This window comes from Electrophorus electricus, chromosome 9 (genome assembly GCF_013358815.1).
Source record: "Electrophorus electricus isolate fEleEle1 chromosome 9, fEleEle1.pri, whole genome shotgun sequence".
Taxonomy (NCBI): domain Eukaryota; kingdom Metazoa; phylum Chordata; class Actinopteri; order Gymnotiformes; family Gymnotidae; genus Electrophorus; species Electrophorus electricus.
In genome coordinates, this window is record NC_049543.1 from 8433544 (window position 1) to 8457913 (window position 24370).

At 47.8% G+C, this 24370-nt stretch overlaps 1 protein-coding gene across 1 annotated transcript in view; it reads left to right on the forward strand.

The window, feature by feature from the left end:
• Positions 1–24370, forward strand: part of dapk1 (death-associated protein kinase 1) — a 44782-nt gene that overhangs the window by 17292 nt on the left and 3120 nt on the right. The window contains exons 4-25 of the mRNA XM_035529680.1: positions 1011–1149; positions 2005–2134; positions 3049–3097; positions 3186–3212; positions 5250–5402; positions 6456–6501; positions 6701–6790; positions 7243–7335; positions 9080–9199; positions 10330–10428; positions 10683–10781; positions 12705–12803; positions 13591–13788; positions 14380–14577; positions 15473–15571; positions 18491–18568; positions 18848–19064; positions 20280–20465; positions 20883–21080; positions 22220–22358; positions 22698–22818; positions 23386–23574. Coding sequence (XP_035385573.1) covers positions 1011–1149; positions 2005–2134; positions 3049–3097; positions 3186–3212; positions 5250–5402; positions 6456–6501; positions 6701–6790; positions 7243–7335; positions 9080–9199; positions 10330–10428; positions 10683–10781; positions 12705–12803; positions 13591–13788; positions 14380–14577; positions 15473–15571; positions 18491–18568; positions 18848–19064; positions 20280–20465; positions 20883–21080; positions 22220–22358; positions 22698–22818; positions 23386–23574 — 2767 coding nt within the window. The remainder of the gene's footprint in view (positions 1–1010; positions 1150–2004; positions 2135–3048; positions 3098–3185; positions 3213–5249; positions 5403–6455; positions 6502–6700; positions 6791–7242; positions 7336–9079; positions 9200–10329; positions 10429–10682; positions 10782–12704; positions 12804–13590; positions 13789–14379; positions 14578–15472; positions 15572–18490; positions 18569–18847; positions 19065–20279; positions 20466–20882; positions 21081–22219; positions 22359–22697; positions 22819–23385; positions 23575–24370) is intronic.

Here is a 24370-nt window from a genome sequence, read left to right on the forward strand (position 1 = left end):
TTGTTTTTTTGTTTTTTTATTTCTTCCCCCACGAAAACCCTTGTAGCTGCTTTCGCTGTGAAGCCTGTTCGACTCATCCCTGTCCTATCCTGCTCTGTAAGGCTGTACCTTCTCAGGGGCTTCCCTGAAGCTGTCCTCTGCGCCTACACCTGAAACACCATTAGCCCCCACACCCACCTTTCCCCCCCCCCTTTTTTTTTTTGTTTCCACAATCTACAGAAGTGGGGTATGAGTGAAGTATTACGACCCGGAGAGCCGGAGGTCAAGTTTCCAGCTCCCACAGTCCTTAGTACACAACACGGCCGTCCACCCATTGTGTAGTGTGAAAGCAGAAAAAGATGTCACTTTTTTCCCCTTGTTTTGTTTTGTTTTGTTCTGTTTTTGAGTGATGTTTTTTTAACACCACAGGAGGAACAGAAACCGATCTTGTCATGATTATTTGTTTTTGCATCTGGGTGACCGGTGGCTCAGCTTCCCCACTATCAGCACAGATCTTCCTGTCCGCAGCTGCACCACTTCCTGCTTTGAAATAAACACAGGCCAAGCTCCTGTCAGCCCTGGCCCAGAGGCCCTGATCGGTGCCCCGCCAGCGCCCCTCTCCACCAGCGGGCGTAACGGGGCCTCGCCGATCGTGCCTTCCACCTCGAGCTGCGAGGCCATCTCGCCCCGTTTGAGAGCGCCCATCCGGCGCCACTCTGGAACTCATTTTCTAGATCTCCGCCTGGAGCTGCACCACCGAGGTTGGAGCCCTGCTCGGAATCCTAGGGCCTCCAGCTGGTTGTCACATTTCCACGCCGGGCACGTCCCGTGTGGCTTGGCAGTCGAACCACAGCCCAGAACGTTGGTCCTGCGCGTCTCTGTCTTCCCATGAAAGATTGTTTAATTTCGCCTAACAAAGGCGGGTTACTCAAGACATGGGGGCACCCGAAGCTGCATGGTCTCCTTTTCAAGTTCCACTGTTTGATTTTCTTTCTTTTTTTTTTTTTTTTTTTTTTAATGTTCATTTGCAGAGTGGCAGGAGGGGAGCTCTTCGACTTCCTGGCCGAGAAGGAGTCACTCAGTGAGGAGGAGGCCACCGAGTTCCTCAAGCAGATCCTGGATGGCGTCAACTACCTGCACTCCAAACAGATAGCCCACTTTGACCTCAAGGTGACCTTGAGGCTCCCTCCAAACCAAAGTGGGGTGTGCCATGACAAATTAATAGATGGGCTGTTAATCCAACTGGTTTGTGTGCTACTTTCCACCCAGTGGTGGAATCCTAGGAGATAATAGTCTGCTCTTTCTCGGCAACGCCTGGCAGAGTTGTAATCTGCCATGATCGATGGCACTGTTATTTAAGATGGCAGTAAATACAGGGATTTGTGGATTCCTGCCTCAATCAAACAACAATAACAAGAACACACCACAGATGAGTCCAACGAACAAATGACTAACACATTAACAGACAGCATGATCAGCATATAAGAGTTTGTGCTTGCACTCTTGGGGAATGCAATTCAAAATGCCTCATTATGTTCAAGTAACCGATACACCTCGGTCCTAATCCGTCATGTCATTGCCTTCTGTGTAATGAAATCGACCTCGGTCAACCTGCGAGCATAACTTCAGCATGTCACTTGGATATTTTTGATGTCAGCAGAGCTTTAAAGTGACACGTCTGTACATTAGGCAGGCTGAGAGAATCCGCCTGGGTGGTAATGCTTTCTAGAGAGCGCAGCCATGGCTTTGCATGTGATTTCCATGTGCTGCTGTTTCCTGATCCTTTCTCATGCTCTCTGTCTCTCCGTTTTTGCTCTCTCTCTCTCTCTCTCTCTCTCTCTCTCTCTCTCTCTCTCTCTCTGTCTCTCTCTACCTTGAGACTCCCTCTCTGATCCATGACCCCCTTTTTGTGTGTGCACACACGTGTGGGCTGTGTTGATTGTTATATTGTGCCCCTCTCTCTCTCTCTCTCTCTCTCTCTCGCTCACTCTCTCTCTTTCTCTTTCTCTCTCACCCTTCTTACAGCCGGAGAACATCATGTTGCTGAACCGGAGTGTGCCTCACCCGCGCATTAAGCTCATTGATTTTGGCCTGGCCCACAAGATTGACTTCAGCAATGACTTCAAGAACATCTTTGGCACTCCGGAGTTTGTAGGTGGGTGCCCGACAGCCTCGTGTTGGAGCGACATTCCCCACAACGTTCCCGTGACATTCCCCCCCGTCCCCCAAAACCCCCAAAGCCACTCCCCTCGTCCACAGCCCAAACCGAGAGCTGGACAAGAAAGCGGAAAAGAGCCACAGGCCCTTTCTTGGTGTCCCAGAATGTTTTGCAAAATAAATCCCCTATGTTTGGACCGAGCCCTCAGTGGAGCCAGGCCTGGTGTCTCACCCAAACCAGCTAAACACCCTCTTCCAAGCCACACAATTTCGTCTTCTACCTAACAGTCAGCGAGTCGGCTGTGTTTGGTGTGAGCCCCATCCTCTCAGCCCCCCCCCCCCCCATCTTTTTGGCATAGTCCCCAGTCCTATTTGAATGGCTGCCAATGTGACTGCAGGGTGTGATGAGACGGCATTGTTAATAGCCAGACAGTTGTCCCCCCAGATGAACCGAAGGCCGAGGAAGAGTAGTCAGCTGGGCCTAGTGTACCGCCACACTCTGCCCGACCGCCAAGACGAGAACCCAGTACCAATGCCGCACGTGGGCTAGTTAACACACGTAGCGCTTTTCCCCAGCACGAAAGACATTTGCACAGCTATTCCAGCTGCTCATTACCCAGAACCTAAACGTTAGAAGCTCCGCCGTAGATCTTCCACAATCTTCACCATTCCAGAGCCTCCATTTTTATCGTTCACACATCTGAAACTGAGATTTCCTCACTATTGTGACAAGTGACTCACTTCCTTCACAGCTCAAATATTTTGTGTGAAGGGCAAAAAAAATATATCCCCCCCCCCCCCCCCAAACCAGACATTTTCTCTTTTCCCTCTTTTTCCTTCTTTTTAAAAAAAATAAAAATCCATTTTAGATGGTTTACTTTTAAAACATCTGTTTGTTCCACTGTTTTGCAGCCCCAGAAGTGGTTAACTACGAGCCTCTGGGCTTGGAGGCAGACATGTGGTAAGAAAACCCGCCCTCCCCGCTGAACTGAGGTCTCCACGTCGTTGTCCTCTCGGGTAATCGATTCTCTCTCCCTCTCCCGTTCCAGGAGTGTCGGCGTGATAACTTACATATTGTAAGTATTTCATCTCCGCGACGATGACTCGTAAATTAAGAGAACATAAAATTTGAACTGTGCATCCATTTTGTTCACTTTGCTGAGGCACTGAGCTGCAGCCGCTGCGTTACTCGTTACACAGCAAAGCCATAATCATCACTCATTGTAATGTACAATTATGGCAGCCTATTTAGTTGGGCGTTATGAATTATATTTAGCATGGAAACAGATTTTAGTAATATCTTTTTTTTGCTGTAGTCGTTGCATCACAAGCAAGTGCCTGCTTGTCCGTTGCTGCCGATTCACGTGCTTGAAATGAGGCACGACGGTGTTCGATGAAACCAAGGGCAGTACCAAACAGCCATTTTGTCCAATGTGTCTAATGGTATTATTGATACTGCTTATTGTCTGAGGACACTGGAAAGTTCCTCCTGTCTGTGGCTGGGTGTGTGTGTGTGTGTGTGTGGGGGTGGGGGGAGGTGTGTGTGTGGGGGTGGGGGGAGGTGTGTGTGTGTGTGGGGGTGGGGGGAGGTGTGTGTGTGGGGGTGGGGGGAGGTGTGTGTGTGTGGGGGGGGGGTGGGGGGAGGTGTGTGTGTGGGGGTGGGGGGAGGTGTGTGTGTGGGGGTGGGGGGAGGTGTGTGTGTGGGGGTGGGGGGAGGTGTGTGTGTGTGTGTGGGGGTGGGGGGAGGTGTGTGTGGTGGGGGTGGGGGGAGGTGTGTGTGTGTGTGTGGTGGGGGTGGGGGGAGGTGCGTGTGTGTGTCTGTGGTGGGGCTGGGGGGAGGTGTGTGTGTGTGTGTGTGGTGGGGGTGGGGGGAGCTGTGTGTGTGTGTGGTGGGGGTGTGTGTGTGTGTGGTGGGGGTGTGTGTGTGTGTGTGTGTGTGTGTGTGTGTGTGTGTGTGTGTGTGTGTGTGTGTGTGTGTGTGTGTGAGAGATAAGGTCTCACGGGAAGCTCCAGCAATGGTGGGATAACTGGACCTTTCTACACCTCCACAGTAAACAGTACGGCTGGGTGCAGGCTCAGCTCGGCGCCTCTGCGTCCTTTCTCACCATCCTCCATCCTGCACCTTGTGGTCAGGGCTGTCGTTTTCCCGTTGCCGTGCCACCCTTGGCTGGCCCTGCCCTCCCTTCCACTTTCTTAAGGTTTCAATTTGTACTTTTGCTGCGTCTTCGTTCCACCTTTTTGTTCTCTTGCTCTGTGTCCCTTTCTGTCCTCAATACACCTTCCCACCCAAGGGAAGATGTTCTCACAATATTTTCAACAAGAGAAAATTTCTCTCTGTCTCTCTCTCTATCAGCCTTTCGCCGCCTACACTGCTGTCTTTCTGACACGGTAAAAATAGAGCCACGCATCAGGTCGCTCTGTCCCCTCACGCTTTGCTTCCATATCTATCCTTTTTTCTCCCATAGTTTTTTTTTCTCCCCATTTCACCAGTCCCTCTCCACCACCACCACCCTGGAATCCCACTAATTGGCCGTGTAAATCCAACACAGCTGCAATGTTAAAAGAATCGATGAATTTTTCATGTTTGCCACAAGGCCTCCACACAGCATGCCCTTGACCCGCAGCCAATGCAGTATTTGCCCATCTCGGCCCTTTAATTAGCCCCAGGAGAAGGAAGGGGTTTTTTCCAGAGTCTTCAAGATGCATGTAAGGCAGGAAGGTTCTGCCTTTTGAACACCCCCCCCCCCACAATATGTGGATTTTAAGCAGGTCAAATGAGATACAGTGCTTGCCTTCTCATTCCACCCTGCTAATTTCTTACCTATATTTGGCCACTACTATAAGTGCTCTAATAATATGCTTTTGGCATCCTGAAGTAAACAAAGGGCTATTCTCAAACTTGAACTTCCTTTCTCCGGCAGGCATACTACTTAACACTTAATGAACGGAGAGTAGCTTTTCTCTTCCATAATCTGTAGCAGTGTCCAGTCCACCCTAAAACCTGTTAGCAGGCCTGTCCGGGACCCTTGAGAATGGGTCCAAGGAGACACTTTGTTTGATGCACCAGACCCAGCAGTGACGTCCGTGTTTCCGTCCTTCCCTTCTTGCCACAGGCTGAGTGGGGCCTCTCCGTTCCTGGGCGAGAACAAGCAGGAGACGCTGGCCAATGTGTCAGCAGTGGACTACGAGTTTGACGAGGAATACTTCAGCAACACCAGCGCCCTGGCAAAAGACTTTATCATACGGCTCCTCGTCAAGGACCCAAAGTAAGGGACTGGGGAGAAATCTACAGTGTTTTACATTAAGACAGAATGGGTCATATGTTAGGACTGAAAGGCAGGACAAAGTCTTAACTTGGTTACCATATTTATCAAGAAAGCGGAAACATTCATGGTGTGGTATTTACTCTGATGATGATGATGCTAGCTTTATGTGCAATAGGGCTTGATAATTAACTGATGTGCAACCAATAAAATAGACAATTTATTATCTTCAGTCATGACACCGGTCACACACTTTGTGAAGGAAAACCTGACTGCTAACCCATACAAAGGAACAGATGATGCACAGATAGGAAACAGTGGTCTAAAATGAAATTGAGGACAATAATAATTCCTGTTTTGCCCCTGTGTGAGTTCACTCCACTGCTGTCTGTGCCTCATAATGCGTCAATCCAACTTCACACTATGGGTTGAACTTATGTAGGCCAGAAATCATAAACCCTTCCATGCAACTTAGCTTGATCTAGATCCTCCACATGGGTAGATCCAGTATAGCAATGAGGCTTCATTCAGAGCATTCAATGTTTACCAGTTTTTTTGACTTACTTTTCACACTTTCCATTCGCCTCATTAATCCAATCAGACGAAGTGGAATGAAATATTCCACACCAGTATTCCCCAGTTCCGGTCACCAAGCGGCCCTTCCATGCATGCTTTAGTGTTTTGCAGTTCCAGCGCTCCTCAGCTCACGAAAGGCTGGATAATTAGCTGAAAAGTTGAACCGGACGTCTCAGAGAAGGCAAACACTGAACCGTGTTCGGCGTCAGGGCTCCAGAGCATGGGGGAAGCCATCCTTTATGGCTGGGCCGCTCCCCCTGGCCCTTGGGGCTTTGCTCCAGCCCCTAACTAAGCACAGGCTTTGATGGGAAAGATCAAAGCCGGTTAGGCTAAGACCAGAGCCAGGGCGGCATTTCTCTAGGGTGACAGTCAGGACAGCACTGCTCTGAAGTGCGATTTGGTTTCCAAATGTTATCCCACCCTGCCTAAAAGAATGCAAGGGCTGCCTGCTGTTTAAGCTTGTTATTTTTTCCCTCACAGAAAAAGAATGACGATCCAGGAAAGTCTGCAGCATCCCTGGATCAAGGTTGGCTCATCTTCAGATGACAGCAATGTGATCATGACTCCAAGAATACAAATTTATATGATGGACATCTGCGTTCTGTCCTAAACATCCTGTTTCTTTGGAACCCTTGTGTACTTCACTGCAATTGTTATTACCTCTATATGATTTTATAGTTATTCATATATAATGTTTAAATATATACAATTTCTTTCTGAATTAGCCAAAAGACACTCAGCAAGAACTTAGTCGCAAAGAGTCAGCAGTGAATATGGAGAAATTCAAGAAGTTTGCAGCCCGCAGAAAATGGAAGGTAATGTTACATTTAAAAGCTCCCTGGCGAAAAATAACAAGTAAACGCTTCCGAACAATAGGCAGACTTTTCAGGTGTGCTCATGCCCAGTCAAGTGGTACGGAGTCAAACAGCAAATACAGTCATTTAGATCTGCTTGCCAATAAAACCACCCAGATTAAACATCCTAAGCCCCATTTCATCTGAGAGTCCTGCTAGTATGTCCAGGGCCTTCTCGTGTGGGATATTACCACCATTAGCTTACGATGTTTGAAAGCAACAGCTAATTGGTGGGTTTCCAAGCAAGGAAACCAATTTTTTTTTAATGCACGACTGTGAACTGCACCAATTTCATGCTTCAAGAGGCCAACCACAACAAAGGAAAATAGCAGCCCAGAAAGTTATTCAGGAGACGTTTTGTCTATTGCGCCTGCACAGTGGTTCAGCGTTCTTTATCTCTGTTTCTTCGCCAGCAATCGGTGAGGCTGATCTCTCTGTGCAACCGGCTCTCACGCTCCTTCCTGTCCAGGAGCAACATAAGCGTGGCGCGCAGTGATGACACACTGGTAAGCCCCGCCTCCGCCACGGAAAGACGGGGCCTGCCACACTGGTCGATGGCTGACCTGCTGCCATCCAGCACAGTGTTGTGTGTACTGAAGGCTGTCGACCAAGAACGTGGGCCTGAAAAAGTCTGAAACTTCTTGCCGTCTACTTTGCAACGCCGTCCTTGCACCTATCCAGTGTTGAATTGTAGACTATGCACTTTCCACATTCTGTCAGTCCCCACTCATTTCTATTTAAATCTTTCCTTTTCACATTGTTTACTACAATATGCAAGAGCGCGCGCGCGCACACACACACACACACACACACACACACACACACACACAAACTACAGGTTCAGCTGCATGTTCTGTTCCTTAACTCTTCTCCATTTTGCTGATTAATAAATGATGAGAGAATTTGTGTTTAGTTAGTTCCCTTTTTGGAATCGGTTCCTCTTTTGATTTTGAACAGGAATTTTCATGTCATGTCCATCACAGATGTGCCTTTAATTGGATCACAACAGTCAAAAGACTGTTAAACTTCATACATAAGAGTGCCTTTTAAGTCTCACACATGCCATAATTTTTACTGAATCTCTCATTTTGCATGATATGTTTCTGCAAAGATAATCTGTTCCAGGAAGTGTGTGTGTTTGTGTGTGTGTGTGTAGTGTGTGTTTGGGGGGATGCGTGGGTGAGCGTGTGTTTTTCACGCTGGAAATGGACATTTGTCAGCAATAATAATTGTCAAGCTGTGCCACCCGTGCTGCCTGCTGTGCGCTACTTTATATCTGCAGGGCTGCAGTCAGGTGCTTTGTTCCTGCGGCGATCTGATTATTGACATGAGGCTGAAGTCAGAGGCGCTTCTATGGCTACCATGCCGCCTCTTTGGTTGGCAATGCTAGATACAATCATAGTCATCGTGCTGGCCTGCCAAAGGCCGCTCTCAAGCTTACACTATGGCTGACGTGCCTCTGCCCATCTGCATCCTTCTGCTTGACGTTTTAACAAAACCCAGTCAGAGGATTCTCCAAGCCCTATAATTTGGCCTAGTGGCAGCAATTGTGTGTGTGTGTGTGTGTGTGTGTGTGTGTGTGTGTGTGTGTGTGTGTGTGTGTGTGTGTGTGTGTGTGTGTGTGTGTGTGAGTAAACTAGCGCACCTTTCCAAGTGTGCTGGTCCATGCCATGCATGCTAACACCCCCATACACAGACGCACACACACAGTCTTTCTATATTTTCCTCTCTCACTGTCTGTGGCCTGCTTGTCAAGGCTGTCAGCTTCTTTTTGAAGGTTATGGACTCGCATGGTGCACATACACAGACACACACACACACACACACCTTCCTGAATTATTCAATTGGATTAGGACAGCATGCCTTTTGCCAGTTGAGAGGCCACCTGCGTTCACTGGATTTGAGCAAATTGTGACTGTCGAAACAGATTTGGAATTGTTTTCCCAGCTATAACTCCTTCAGACATGACATAAATCCCATCATTTCCAGAAAGCTGTGTTGTCTGGTGCTATTGTGCTGTCTTGTGAATATATTCTATTTTACATGCAGCATATTGTAAAGATTTTTAAGCAGAAAAAACTAAATCTACGTTGCTCAAGTGTTTTGATCATTTTCTAAGCGGAGAATTGCTATTAGAGGTTTTTGTTTTAGCTGGTTACCTATGACACCATTATGCCAACTCCATCTTGAGCGTCCTTAACAGTTTTGCTCAGTTTAATCACATTCGCACTGATTTTTGCTTACCTGCAGGACGAGGAAGACTCATTTGTGATGAAGGCCATCATCCACGCCATCAATGACGACAATGTGCCAGGCCTGAAGCACCTGCTGGGCTCACTGACCAGCTACGACATCAACCAACCCAACAAGGTGAGGGGGTACAGGGGCGCGGGCAGAGAGGTAGGCCATCGGGGTGGGGAGGGAAGACGGCTGGATAGACAGGCTGACAGGGGAGGCGACGGATGGAGAAGTGGGCTGACGGGCGGAGAGGTGGAGCAATGGATGGCGAGGTGGGGCAACGGGCGGAGAGGCATGACGATCGGAAAGTGAAAGGCGGAGAAGCTTCCTGACCAGAGGAGGTGTGACTAGCCAGCTGATAAGTGTCTAAGCCGTACGTGTCCTACGATGCATTTTTCATGATCTCTTTTGAGACTCACTGCTGATACATGAGGTGTCTGTGCTAGGAGATGGCTTATTGAACACCGGGTTATTCCATTTGGCTTTCAAATTTGGTTCATCACAACTCAAATGTAATAGTTTTGAATGGAGTGGGAATGAGGTCAGTGTTAATACTCATTATTAATTATTAAGCGGGGGGGCAGCCTGTAAATGTGTTTGTGCTTGTCTTAAGGAACGAGAGAGAGATGAGGGTATGTGGACACTAACTTGTTCAAGAGGCATGCTGTTGATTGCCTCGCTTGGAGTGTATGAGAGTGTGTGTGCACAAATGAGTGTGAGTGTCTGTGCGAGTGTGTGCATGTGAATGAGTGTGAGAACGTGTGTGTGTGTGTGTGTGTGTGTGTGTGTGTGTGTGAATGTAAGTGTTTGTGTGCTCTAAGGACTATTCCCATGCCTCATGCATTTATGCATAGCGAAAAGTCCTCCAGTTGTGTATAAATGGCTGTAATCGCCAGCGTTTCTGAGAGCATTTAATCTACTGCTGCGATCAGTAAAACCACGCCACACTGCCGACACGCATCAAGTTAGGGCTCGTTTAAACTGCAGCATTTTAAAAGTGACTTTGAATTATTATCATAATTAGATGTTGTAATACCAGAACCATTGAACCATTGAACCATTGGTGCCTTGTGTGTGTGTACCATAAAGCTATGCTTACTTTTGTGTGTGTGTCTGTGTGTGTGTCTGTGTGTGTGTCTGTGTGTGTGTCTGTGTGTGTGTCTGTGTGTGTGTCTGTGTGTGTGTCTGTGTGTGTGTCTGTGTGTGTCTGTGTGTGTCTGTGTCTCTGTCTGTGTCTCTGTCTGTGTCTGTGTCTGTCATAGCACGGAACACCCCCACTTCTCATCTCAGCTGGCTGTGGAAATGTCCAGATTATCGACGTGCTGATGAAAAAGGGAGCAGAGATACAAGCCCTCGACAAGGTGCCTTTCTCAGCGTTCATCTCTACCGATAGCTCAAAACCCTCTCTAATCGAAAATGCAATGCACAAAGGCCCCTTGTTCCCTTGCTTTAGAGCTAGGTGTGTAACTATTCCCTAGTGAGTGTAAACACTGGCTTAGGCAACTTTAAAACTCTTAAACTGTTATAGCTCCAGTGGGGAGCAGTGAGCATTTGATGGGCATGAGAGGTACAGTCTACACCAAAATATCACTAAGCCCCGCTCTCTGGCCCACAGTCTGGAGCCAATGCTATCTACTACGCAGCCCGAAATGGCCACGTCCAGACCTTGAAATTCCTCCATGAAAAGAAGTGCCCTCTGGACATCCAAGATAAGGTGCCTCAATTTCTCTTTCTCTCTCACATGCACGCATATGTGCACACACGCACGTGCACACACACACACAACACACCACACGTCTTTCCATCTGACACCTTTTCATCCAAAGACCTAACCTTCCGAGCTTGCCCTCCTCTCTGCTATCTTTGGCTTATTTGCAGTTGCCATGGTGACACAGCGGCACGAGCTCCGCTGGGTCTGTTAAATCAGGTGGGCTGTTTTAACGGGCCGCCTCTCCCGACAGCGAGGGAGCACCCAGGTGGGCCCCAACCGCATTGGCGCCTTTGAGCATGTCACCTTTTATTGCCAGTGGAAATTTGGTAGCCCCCCCCCCCCCCCCCCCGTGCGGTCTCTCTTTAGCTCAGCGGTCACCCTTACCATAGTTGCGTTACATCACCGTTACCACCTCCATCACGTCTGCTGTTTGTACAGCTGCTGAAGATGGGCAGGGATTCAGTACAACACCAATGGAGGCGCAGGTTGCCAGTTACTCAGTGAACTGTTACGCAGTTTCTGCTTTTACACTGTCTGAAATGCATCACTTAAAGCCCTGGCTGCAAAATTTTGCAGCAGCAATGGCTGATGCGGCACTGACTAATGCTCTGATCTTATGTTAACTTTCTCAGGGAATATACATAAATAGGAATGAATAAACTCGAATTTAAAAAGGTCAGGTTGGGGTTAAAGTATGTACCACACATTACTGTGTGAATAATTAATAAGGTTGCTTTAAAGGTGCAATCGGCATTTCTTGTTTCAAGTGAAATATAGTCAATTATCGCAAGGTAAGAAACCTGTGTAATGGCATAAGCGATATTATCGTTGATCTTTGAATTACCCTGAATGGATATACCCTGAGTTGCCAATTTAACAGGTTACCTATAGGTCTGACCTATAGGGTCAGTCTATCAAAGACTGAATATATGTTTATATGCTGTTATTCTGCAATACATTCTGTGAAATTATGAAATTGCAACAATATAATAGTTTAACTGAATGAAAAATATATGAATATAAAGGAAGCAATGTTAAAAATTTGTGTAAGGGCACATAATTTTAAAAGATGGCATTAAATTAACAGTCCATGTGTGACGGGTGCAGGGAGGGAACGAGACGTTTGGAGTGTCTTTATTCTCTATAATAAAGTAAGCACGGAACACAGCGGCGAGCTGGCTAAAAAGCTAGCGGGGAAATAAAGGTAAAATCTCTGGCAGTATAACTCGGGGCTCTGGGACGCAGCAGAGCAGCGGTAACACCCGGGGCGAGAGGAAACAACGCGCTGCACTGCCCAAGCGTTGCCGTGCACGTTAATAAGAGGGAGAAACAAAAAGGCAAACAAGGAACATGTAATCAATATTCAGGGGACTGGGAGGGTGGGGGGCAGTGGGCGTGTGCCGCCGTCTGGGTGCACCCTGACACCATGTCATTAGGTAAGGCAATTTCTTAAGAGCCTAAACTTGATCTAGGTTGATAAAGATCTTTAAAAAGTGATTTCAGAATAGTGTAAAAACGTTGCTTGAAAATAACAACAGTTTACATGGGAAGGATACATCTGGACCTTACAAGCCCTGGATGTTTTGACCCCGACCAGGTCACTCATGAATAATGCTAATAAAGGCTAAAACAATGTATATAGGAAACGAGTACAATAGTGTTGCCAGCAGTGGTAAGATTACAGTTGACTGTAAAATGTTTGGCAGCCTATTAGGCCCAGCTATGGAGTAGGTGATCACATACTCAAAGAACAGACATGACATGCATTTGCTGACTGATTTTTCAAGGACCGTATGGTGAAAGCTAGCGCATAAGAGTCACTCAGTGATTTGTGTCCCCTGCTGGTCATAATTCAGTATTTTGCCGATACAGTCTGTGATTGTTAGCCATGCTAATGACTTGGTTTCCTTTGTATCTGGGTTGTAGTCTGGGGAGACGGCCCTGCATGTCGCTGCTCGCTACGGCAACGTGGACGTGGTCCAGTACCTTTGCAGTATTCGTGCCAACCCAAACCTGACGGACCGGGTACGTCTCTCTCTCGCTCTCTCTCTTTCTCTCTCTCTCTCACGCGCGCACGGCTCGAGGAAAAGGTTTGTAGCACACTTAGCAGTAATTGTTCTGGGTATTTTATCTTCCGAAGGAGTCCTTATACTGTATATGAAGTATCAAGTATTATGTCTGCATAATGCCAGACAAGTACCACTCATTAATTTCACACAAATTGATGGCCGAACGCCTTGGGTAAAGCTACCACTTTAACACTCGTTGACATCGCGGCGGCGGGTTAAGTGTCACAGGGCTAACGTGTCTGCCTATCACTTCACGTGCGGCGCGCTCAGACTGGTCGGTAACTTCACCACGAGAATAGTAGCGGAATTAGCAATTATCACTGTGGCATTATGATGGATCTAATGCGAGAAGAACTGTTCAATGCGCGATTGATTAACTGCCAAACAATGCTTTTAGAAGACCGCAACCGCGCCTGTGGAGTTTCGGTTGCACGGGCAGTGGTAGCTCAGTGGTTAAGGTACTTGATTTGTAATCAGAAGGTTGCTGGTTTAAGCCCCACCACTGCCAAGTTTCCACTGTTGGGCCCCTGAGCAAGGCCCTTAACCCTCAATTGCTCAAGTTGTACTCAATCATAATTGTAAGTCGTTTTGGATAAAAGCATCAGCTAAATGCCATAAATTTTAAATGCTTTGTGAAAAGCGCTTTCCTGTTCAATGGTCGACAGCAGCTCTCCTTCCTTGTAGTCACGTCAGTCCTTTGCCATGTGTATACTTGACGCGCTCTCCTCCCACCCGGCATGCAGGAGCAGGAGGTGCCGCTGCACTGCGCCGCGTGGCACGGCTACTCGGCAGTGGCGCGGGTGCTGTGCGAGGCCGGCTGCAATGTCAACGCGCGGAACCGCGAGGGCGAGAGCCCCCTGCTAACCGCCTCGGCACGCGGCTTCCGCGACATCGCCGAGTGCCTGTTGGAGCACGGCGCCGACATGGACTCCACCGACAAGGTGAGCGCGCGGTATTTTCAAGGCGGTTCTGAGATCGATAAAAACCCCCAGACCTCTAAAATGAGGATATGAGAAGCTTTTTTTTAATATATATATATATATAATTAGGAATAGACGCTTTTCTTGAGCTCATAGAATTTATGATTCATCCTCTTCAGCATCTTCTATGATGTTGACGTGAACTTTAAACAGCCTGTAGCATCATAAACAAATATAACATTGTAACCCCTGAGTCTGCATTTGAACAATATATATATATATTTTTGATCTTGTTCCAAATCATGTAAAGCCTTCAAGAATAAGGGATCCATATGTCGATCAAATGGCACTTAACTCAAGTGGGCTGACTGGAAACGAGTCTTTCTGACTGCAGAATCTGCTCACTTCCTCTCCACTCAAAACACCTGTTCATATTGGAGACAGGACTGTTATGAGACAGCGGGTAGTACCTGAACATCTGGCGCTGTGTTCGGCTCACCCACTGGCAATTCACTGTAACCTGGGGGTGACGACTTTGAGTGTGTGTGAACATACATGTGCGTGTCCGTGTTTGTATGTGCGTGCTCATGTGTTTACGTGTGTATGTCACAGGACGGTCACATCGCACTGCACCTGGCCGTGCGGAGGTGCCAGATCGAGGTGGTGAAGTGCCTCCTCAGCCACCACTGCTACGTGGACCACCAGGATCGCCACGGCAACACACCCCTGCATATCGCATGCAAGGACGGCAACTTGCCATTAGTCACATTGCTGTGCAATGCTAAGGCCAATCTGGACATCCCAAACAAGGCAAATTCCCTTATGTTTTCCCTCTACTGACTACTTACTCTCTTTTATGCACAACAAATGTTTCTAACCTATTTAAACAGGCAGTATTTCCTACTAATGTTGGGTCTAGACTTAGGGATGGGTGATGCAATATTCTGTTATTATTGCGATTAATCACATCAAAGTGCACTTTTCTGGCATATCATAGGTATCATCAGCATGTCTAGAATGTGGAGAGACTGCATAGTTGTGTTTAATTGTGACCATGCTGTTTCACAGGTGCACAGTGTCTTTTCCAACTTGTTAGCAACCTCAGAAAAGCATATACATATTGTGCACCATTAAAATATCTTCCAAGTATCACTAGTATTCGTGCCATCAGTTTATCAGTATTTGTATCACACCACCCAGTCCTGGTGGGCTACCACCTCTCGTCTATATGGCTTTGTCTTCCTTGAATGTGTACTGGACCATTTACAGAGACCGTTAAGACTTCCCCCTCACCCACCTATAACCTTCTATATGCTACAATCGGCATCCATCGTTGTTACCTCTAAGGTGCCCTTGTTCGCTTCTCTGGCAGCTGTAAAAGCCCTCGGCGCTGATTCGCCAGGTCAGCGTCCTTCCTGTTCTCCCGTGAGCTGCTCCGATCCCTCTGCGCTCCCATCAGCCAGCAGGCCAAAGATGGACACTAGCTCACGGCACTGGGGAGCAAAGCAGGGGGTCCCCGTCTCGTCGGTGTCTATTCTGAGCCCCAAATGGAAAACCGTTGCTCTTCGTTCCGCCTTCGGCCCTTTGAGAGGCCTCGGGGCCGTCGAACTTCCCCTTCCGCCGTTTGTCTGCAGGTGTCGCCGATGCGTGCCGCCACGGACGCTTGTGATCATTTTTTTGATGGGTTTTACTCTCTGTGTCTCAGTTCGGGAGGACGCCTCTGCACGTGGCAGCATGCAATGGCGGGCTGGAGGTGGTGCGACGTCTCTGCGTAGCTGGAGCCAATACGGAGGCCATCGCCAACGTGAGTGACCGCACACGTCTCTGGTCTGGTTGCCATAGTTGCCAATCGGTTTAGAGAGAGGGACAGACAGACAGAGAGCGAGAAGCTATACCATTCCTCTTTCTGGTTGGAGCTAACATTTGAGACAATTGCTAATGTCAGTTTCAGGGCAGTTCCCTCTTTTGCTATACATTTTAAAATCCCAGCATTTTCCCTTCTGATTACAGAAATGCCACAACCCATTCCTTCTACTCTGGAAAACATTTGAGATTGGCTAAGATGGCTGACATGAACAGCCCTGATTATGTCGCAAGAAACTGCATGTGTAAGACTAAAAGCTTAGTCGGAGATCCCGGTATGGAGCCTGAAAGGCAATTCTCAGCCCCTGTGCTATGGGTTAGTACTGTGGTACTACAGGGGAAGTCAAAGCAGTGCACTTTTAAATCGCTGATAATGTTGGTTAGGCCACAACCTAACCTCACTGTTCCAAGGCTCTTTTGTAATATAAATGACGCTCTGTTCCGCCCTTTTGACAAATGTTCGTGTAATGGGTGCAGCCTGTTACCTGAAATTCAGTCTATGCAGGCATTTAGGAAATCAGATTAACTCCGATGAACAAATCAAAGCTCATTGACTCATGCGAAATTGCGTCTTCGGTTTCTTTACGTAACCGTCGTGTAATTGACTCCTGAAAGGACAATCGTGGTGCTATTAGGTGCGGCTGGTGGCCAGTGTGGCTGCAAACCAGTCTGGGTGAAGCCAGCAGTGTTTGCTGTTATAATTGCTCACCTGTGCTTATGTCAGGGTGTGTACTGTGTATGCTTTCAGCACTGTGTGTGTGTGCGTGTGCAAGTTTGTGAGAGAGAAAGAAAGAACTTGTTTCTGGGGCGTGCATGCAATGGTAAAACTGCTTGAGCAATATTTTCACACGTTTGTGTGTGTGTGAGTGCCTGACTTTTGTCTGTGGGAGTCAGAATCTTCGATGTTCTGACTTGTTATGCAGTCCCTGAGGTCCAACCCAGAATGGCCAACGCCCCCCACCCCCACCCTTTTTGACGCCTGCTGGAAAACCGCGCGGCTCAGTCCCTCTCTGTGCGATCACACACAGCAGAGGCGAAGACCAGCCAGCACTGCTCCCTTCACTAGGACTCTGTTCCCAATCAGTACTTCTGACTACCCCCCATTCACTCTGGCCCTGCTGGCCCTGCTTTTGTTTAGTCCTACGCAGTCCAGCACCTGAGGAATGGGCCCAAACCAATTAATTCTGGAAAAGGCAGAGACCCCTGTTAATACTGTATGGTAACTGAAGCAGTCTCCGTGTATGTTCCAGGATGGATTGGGCTTTGGATCCATAATTTAAGTTCTATGGCATTTTTTATGACCCCTCCTGTGCCCTGGACTCTATATGGCTTGGAAAGACGGAGGCTGAATTCTTAAATGTTGAATGTGCCCGATTTAAACGTACAGATTGAAGTTGCTGCTATAGGTTCTATGGTTCAGTGCCTGCATTTGTGAGTTTGATGTGAGTGGTTGCATCCGTGCCAGAAGACTGCCTTTAATCTGTGTTTCATGGGTGTTTCTATCCTTTCTCTATTTGAGTGTCGGTAATGACGACCTCAGCCTTGATGTGTCATGAATCCGTGTTGATTCAAGGAGTTCCCCCCCCCCCCTCCCCCTGCCGCCCCAAGTCTTTTCATGGCTTTGAAATGTTGAAGGATACCTTCGGTTGTTATAAAACAGATGGAAGTTCACAGAGAAATGGCAAAGGTATCCTTGACGGAACACCACAGATGAGAGGCTGAATACGAACATCAAATAAAGGTAGCTCAATGGTTGAGGTACTCGGCTTGTAATCGGAAGGTTGCCAGTTCGAGCATGCCACCACCACCAAGTTGCCAGTGTTGGGCCCCTGAGCAAGGCCCTTAACCCTCAACTGCTCAAGTTGTGTTCAGTCAGAATTGCAAGTCGCTTTGGATAAAAGCATCAGCTAACTGCTGTAAATGTAACAAAAGCCCAAACTGAAGGATGAAGAAGTGAAAACAGTTGTGTGTTTGATGGGGCTGCGAGTTCCTCTTAGAAAGCCCTAGTTACAGGACAGCTTTTCTGTCCATTCAGGTAATAGATGAGAATACAATTTCACTGTTTGTTTTAACAAAGGATTTTCAGATATTGGCTGCATTCAACACATTCTCCCCATCATGCTCATTAGTGTGTGGTGGGGGTGGGTGGGTGTAGTATGTGGCATATTGTTTTATCTGTTCCCTGTGAAGCTTTGAGAAAGGACCACAGCTGTTTGCTGTGTGTGTTTAGTAAATATTCTTGTGGTCCCAGGTGTCGGATTACGGTGGGAGGGGGGTTAGTTTGGGCATTTCGGATTAATTTAGTTATTTTGCACGCCTGTGAGGTTTGTGTGAACCTGCGTGTCTGTGTCTGTCTGTGTGTGGTATGCGTGTGTGTGTGTGTGCGTGTGTATGCGTGTGTGTGGTATGCGCGCGCGTGTGTGTGTGTAAGCGCACTCGCTCCTTTCTCTCTGTTTACACGCTAAGTAAGTCTGTCTTCACTTCTGCCGTGTCCCGTCTGCCAGTGTTTGACAGCTCACCACTTAACAAGGCTGTATAACTTGCACGTCCTGCCCTGGTCCAGAGCACAAACTCCTTCACTTAGCTGTAAACCTGTAACCTTTCTCTCTGTCTCTCTCGCTCTCTTTCTCACTCTCTCTCTCTTTCTCTCTATATCTGTCTGTCTCTCTCCCTCGCTTATTCTCGTGAACCCATCCATATTCCATCAGCGCGAGATGGAGTCGAAATTGAGAACAGATGAAGGCGGCGTGGCGGCGTTGCGGAGCGGCAGCGGGCCGACTCCCCGTGTCTCACGGCCAAGCACTTAATCCCTCTCCGTCATCCTCTCTCTCTCTGCTGCTGCTCATTATTTTTCTCGCAGGATGGAAAGACGGCAGAGGATCTGGCAACCGCAGAGCAGCAGGACCACGTAACGCTACTGTTGGCCAAGCTGAAAAAGGTTTGAGCTCTCTCTGCCACTCTTTCCCCAACGCATTACTTGCGGTATATGAGAAGGCTCTGTATTATCTGTCAAGCTGTGCTGGTAATAATAAGACACACACTAACGGCACTAGCAGCAAGTTTATGACTTATTAGTTAACCGTAATCAGTCATATTCTGTCGCATTCAGGTTTTGTGGTTTATTTGAGTTGGACCAGCCTGTGGGGTATCCATAAAAGTTCAGCTGCTGTTGACCTGCTCTGCTAATTAGCACACACTCTCCGTTTGGTCCCATCAGGACAACCACAAGGGCAGCTATGTCCAGCAGCTGCGGCTCACGCAGACGGCCCAGCCGCGCATCAAGCTGAAGCTGTTCGGCCACTCGGGCGCCGGAAAGAGCACGCTGCTGGAGTCTTTGAAGTGCGGCATACTACGGAGCTTTTTCCGCCGCCGGAGGCCCCGGCTCACCAACCCCGTGAGGCACCCGGCCTCTCCGGCCAGCTCCAAGCCCGCAGGTACGGCTCGTGGGGCAGGGCCCTCGGCTGTCTGCCCCATGCAGGCCAGCGCAGGGCTGGATCGGCACGCAATAAAATGGTGTACTTTTGTGGTGGTGGTCAACTCCGCCACGCACTCTGGGCACGGCAGAGGTGACTGCGTGGGCAGAGGTTTGGCTTAAGCAGGTTGGAGGTTTTGGTTTTGGTTAGAGCAGGAAGGCTTGGGTTGGAGTCTGAGCACCGTAAAAGGGCTGTGCCATAATCGGCGTCCCGCTGACGTGTCCTGCCAAAAGACACACAAGTGTCATGGGCCGCCCTGAAGATGGTGAGGTCCGTGACCTTGAGAGCATGAGGCATCTTCCGTGTGTCATGACTGACGAATCCCTCCGAATCGGCGCGCGAGGGCGTGCGAACAAAGGCCCCCCAAAAAAGGAAAAACCGTGTGTGACGGCGACGACTGTGCATGCCCCCACTGTGCCACAGGCTTGCCAGTCGTTCCATTGCTTCTTGTGCCTCTAGTCTCAACTGGATGGGCCGAGGAACGTTCTGTCACGTGCCTGCTGACAGAGTGTTTGTGCAACTGTCTTTCTTCCCGTGACAGACGGGACTGTGTGACATGACAGGAACCTGTTTTGTCAGCCCTCTCTGCGAGGCTGTCCTTTAATAATCACGTCACTAAGAATGTGCCTGTGACATTCTTTACATCTGTAATCCATAATTACCTTATGCTGTTATTAATGTCATACCTAATGTACAGGGTGGATTCACTAACTCTAGTCTGAAAACTTTAATAGGAACAGATTTTATTTCATATCTGAAATACTATGCAATACATGAAATACTAATAATAGATGGGCATTCACACTTGAAGGTACTATACTTATAAGATTTTTGGTTCCACCACAAGTTTTTTTTTTTTTTCCTCCCCTATGCACGTATGGACTTAGCTCCCCCTTCTGGTTATAATTTGTTACTGCATGGTTTTCTCAATTATGCAGTTACAGGCCTGCAACTTTTAAACCCTGCAACTTTTAAACAGAGTAATTGGGATTAATAGTGATAATTGCTCAAATTAAACTATGGTCTAATGATCTGTGTTTGTCTGCCTGTGTGTTGTGCGACATTTCTTTCTTGTGTGTGTTGTACACACATGCGGTATGTGTGTGTGTGCTTTTTCTGTCTGCGTGGCGTGTGTGTACGTTTGTATCTGTTGTGTGTGCGTGCGTCTTGTCACAGTCTCGGCGAGTATCTCTAACCTGTACCCAGGCTGCGAGAACGTGAGCGTGCGGAGCCGCAGTATGATGTTCGAGCCCAGTCTGACTAAAGGCATGCTGGAGGTGTTCACGCCCGCACACAACTCGCTGTCGGTGGCCGACGACACGGCCACCAAGGCCATCGACATCCAGACAGCCAACGTCAATGGTCAGAGACTGGCCGACAACCTCGCTCCTCACTCTGTTCCGCACACTCCTCCTCACGCTGCTGTTTATATTTGTAATCATACAGTTGCTTGGCTATGTCCAGCATTTATACTGGTAGCCAAATACAAATATGAATCCCCTTTCTGGCGTAATTTAAGTGGTTTAATTATTTAAAGCACCAGGCTTAGTGATGGCTAGCTTATTAAAATATTCATTAATGTTTATTCAGTGTTTTTATTATTCATGGAACTTGACTGAGTTATTGATATTCGCAATTCTTCATTTTGATGAGTGCTAGAAGGAATTGAAATGAGGATTTTGGAAGATTAGTAGCGATCAATTATTGAGCGGGAGCTTTTGAAACCTACTTAAGAAAATGGAGAAGTTTTAAAACACTTTGTGTCTGTGTGTGTGTCAGGTGTGGGAGACTTCAGCGTGTGGGAGTTCTCCGGAAACCCGGTGTACTACTGCACGTACGACTACTTTGCGGCCAACGACAGCACGGCCATCCACCTTGTGCTGTTCAGCCTGGAGGAACCGTATGAGACGCAGCTCAGCCACGTCACCTTCTGGCTCAACTGCCTCAAGGCCCTAACCCTGCCCGATGACAACATAGGTGGGTGGGGCTACAGGGGGAGGGGGGGTCTCTGCACTCCGCAGGTGGCCGGTTTGCAGGCCTGTCTCTGAGTTGTCCCATTAACACTACGGCTCCTTGGAGTGCTTCAGTGGATGCTCCTCTTCAGCCACTATCAGAGGGTCTAGGTCCAGGCCTTAAGGGTCTCGGTCCAGTTGTAATCCTTCTGCTCCTCCACATCAGCACACCGGAATAGTGTAAACAGTAGCTTTGCTGCTCTGCTTTGCCTCTTCCATGTGTCCCAGAATTCAGGTAGATAGAGATTGTTTATGTCTGTACACAGACTGATGGCGATGGTTTCTGTCTGTGTACACAGATAGAGATGATTTCTGTTCATGTACGCAGTTAGCTGGATATTGTTCTTGTTTTAGTTAATCCCTCTTCCTTTTTACACAGACCGGCTCACCTTCCAACACACATTTATTTACTGCACATTCAGTTTGTTCCAGTTCTTTGTCTGTGCTCTCGAATGGATTTTACCCAGTGTAAGACGCACTGCACCACTCCGTTTGCCTTACATTCATGTTTAGTCATTTATTACCGACACTGATATTCAGGGCCACTTTCAAAAACATGCAAACATTGATTAAAAAAAAAAAAGATTTATAATTTACAAGATAAACGCCTTCAGTTAATCAAGTGCAAATCTTTCTTAAGGAAAAAAATACCGTACAATATTACAGTATGAGCAAGAACAAAGAAACGAACAGAAATGGTGCATCAGCAGAGCATGGAACTGTTTGTACTTGAGCAAAACTAAGATCACTAACGTGAGCTTGTCATGTGCTCTTGTCACATGCTCAGAGTGTGCAGACAGAAGCCTTAAGTGAAAAACAGCCAAAGATCGACTATTTTAAACGGTCAAATAGAAACAGGACAACATAGTAGATCACCTTGACTGAAAAATACATGCTTGAATAACCCGAAACACGTGATGAAACAAGCATGAAATAATGGGAAAACAGACTAGGGAGACAATCTGTGCACTTCTGACTCCTGACTCCTGTGCGTGTGTGCATGTGTGTGTTAGACCTGAACCAGGCAGGCCCTCGCTGCAAGTGTTCGGTAAGGATGAGCGGGACTGACGTTTAAGTGTGCTGCCCCACTGTGTGTGTCCTCAGTGTTCGGCGGGAAGATCCGGAATCCTCTGCGCGTGGTGCTGGTGGCCACACACGCTGACATCGCCAACCTGCCTCGGTCGTTCGGTGGAGAGTTCGGCTACGACAAGGAGAGGGCACTGCTGAAGGAGGTTCGCACCAGGTACCCTGCCCAGCCATGCCGAATGCTCATTAAAAAGACTTTTAACGTTATATAAAACTCACAAAGACTTTTCATTTTATTTACTTGGAGCCCCATTTCTGGCTTTCTAGATAAACTGCTTAGGTAATGCTTAATTACTCAAGAAATACAGAGTATGGCCGAATTATTATGCAAATGTCATGTATTTTGAAACTACTGAGTACATTAATTTGTTTGTGAGTGGGCATTTATGATTATTAATAAATAAACATTTTGGTTGTTTTATCACTACCTGTCATAATGAACCTCCTGCAGAGTTCTTCAGGATCTGGCCAGTTCATCCCTTGTGCTCTTGCGCAGGTTTGGGAATGATCTGCAGATAGCAGACAAGCTCTTCATCATGGACGCCGGTGCCTCCACCTCCAGAGATATGAAGCTGCTGAGGAGCCTTCTGTCCGAGCTGCGCAACTCTGTCATCTCTGTACGTGCTCTCTTCAGTTACTGCCGCCACGGGGAAGGGCCTCGTGACAGCAGAGTGGCTGTGTGTGTGTGTGTGTGTGTGTGTGTGTGTGTGTGTGTGTGTGTGTGTGTGTGTGGGGGGTGGTAGTAGTAGTCCATTATGACTCAGTCTGAGCGCTCTTATGTTTCCCCATAGCCCTCTGCTACTCTCTTACACACATGCACGTACACAAAGCAAAGGCCTATCCCACACGCACTCTCCCTAATGAGCCCCTCACTCCCCCTGCATCCCTCGCACTTTCTCTGTTCCTCCCACACACCCCCGCAGCCGTTCCCTGCCTAAGCTACCTCACTCACCCAGGCCCCTCTGTCTTTACCATGCCCCCCCCCCCCCCCCCCCCCCCCCCCCCCCCCCCCCCCCCCCCCCCCCCGGCTGGTTTGTTTATGAGCGTTCCTTCTAGCCAAGGTCCGTCAGCTGAAAGATATCTCGTTTCTGAACCCAAAATACAAAATTTTCTGGCGTTTGTTAGTCTCTCCTGACACACTTTTTCTCTCCCTCCCTCCCTTGCCCTCGCTATCTCTCTCACAGAGCTGCAGGCCTATGACTCAGCTAGCAGAGAAGTTGTTGGCCACTCTGCCTTCATGGCGTAGAACGACTGGGCCCAATCAGCTCATGTCCTGGCAGCAGTTTGTGGCAGACGTGCAGGAGCAGATCAACCCTCTGGCCAGCGAAGAGGACCTGCGCGAACTAGCCCTGCAGTTGCACAGCATGGGAGAGGTGTGTGTGCGCGCGTATGTGTGAGAGAGAACAGACATCTGTTTTAAAAAGCACCATAAAATTTTATTTTGATTGAGAGAGAGAGCGAGGTAGAGAGCCATGCGTGTCTTTTTTTTTTTTTTTTTATTATTATTGTATATAATTTGTGCTCTGATCTGAATAACCTCTGCTCTCCGCTCCAAGTTAATCAAGTGGCATAGATATGAATGGTCTTCAGGATTCAGCACCAAGTATGCTTACAAGCTGTGGGTGGCACTGGTTAAAGCTATCCCCCCTGTTCTTCCAATTACACCTCCTACACTATTTTAGCAGTGCATCAACAACAAAACAGCCGGAAGGACATCCGAGTGTTTGCCATAACATTCTTACATAATACGCTAGATGACTTTTGTCCTCTGATGGATGAGTTTTTGTCCTTTTTCGTTAAATAAAATAATAAAATTCAATGCTATCAAAATTGGGGGGGGGGGGGGGTTTGAATCCACTAGAGGGCAGTGTTATATCACTGATTGGCTGGGTTTCCCAATCTGGGAGCAATTGTGGATCTTAGTGAATGAGGGTATTTTTTCGTGATATGTCTTTTGGTCGGGTGCTAGGCGTGAAAATTGTTTGTGCACTAAATGTTATCTGGCTCTTTTGGTTCTACTTTAATAATTTGAATGTCACTCTTCTATTAGATTGCATAAATATTCAGTGCAAATTCAAATTGTGTGACGATAGCACACAATGGGTTTTGTGAGTTAGACCATAATGAAAGCAAGGCACATTGCTTTCATTATGGCACAAGGAAACACTG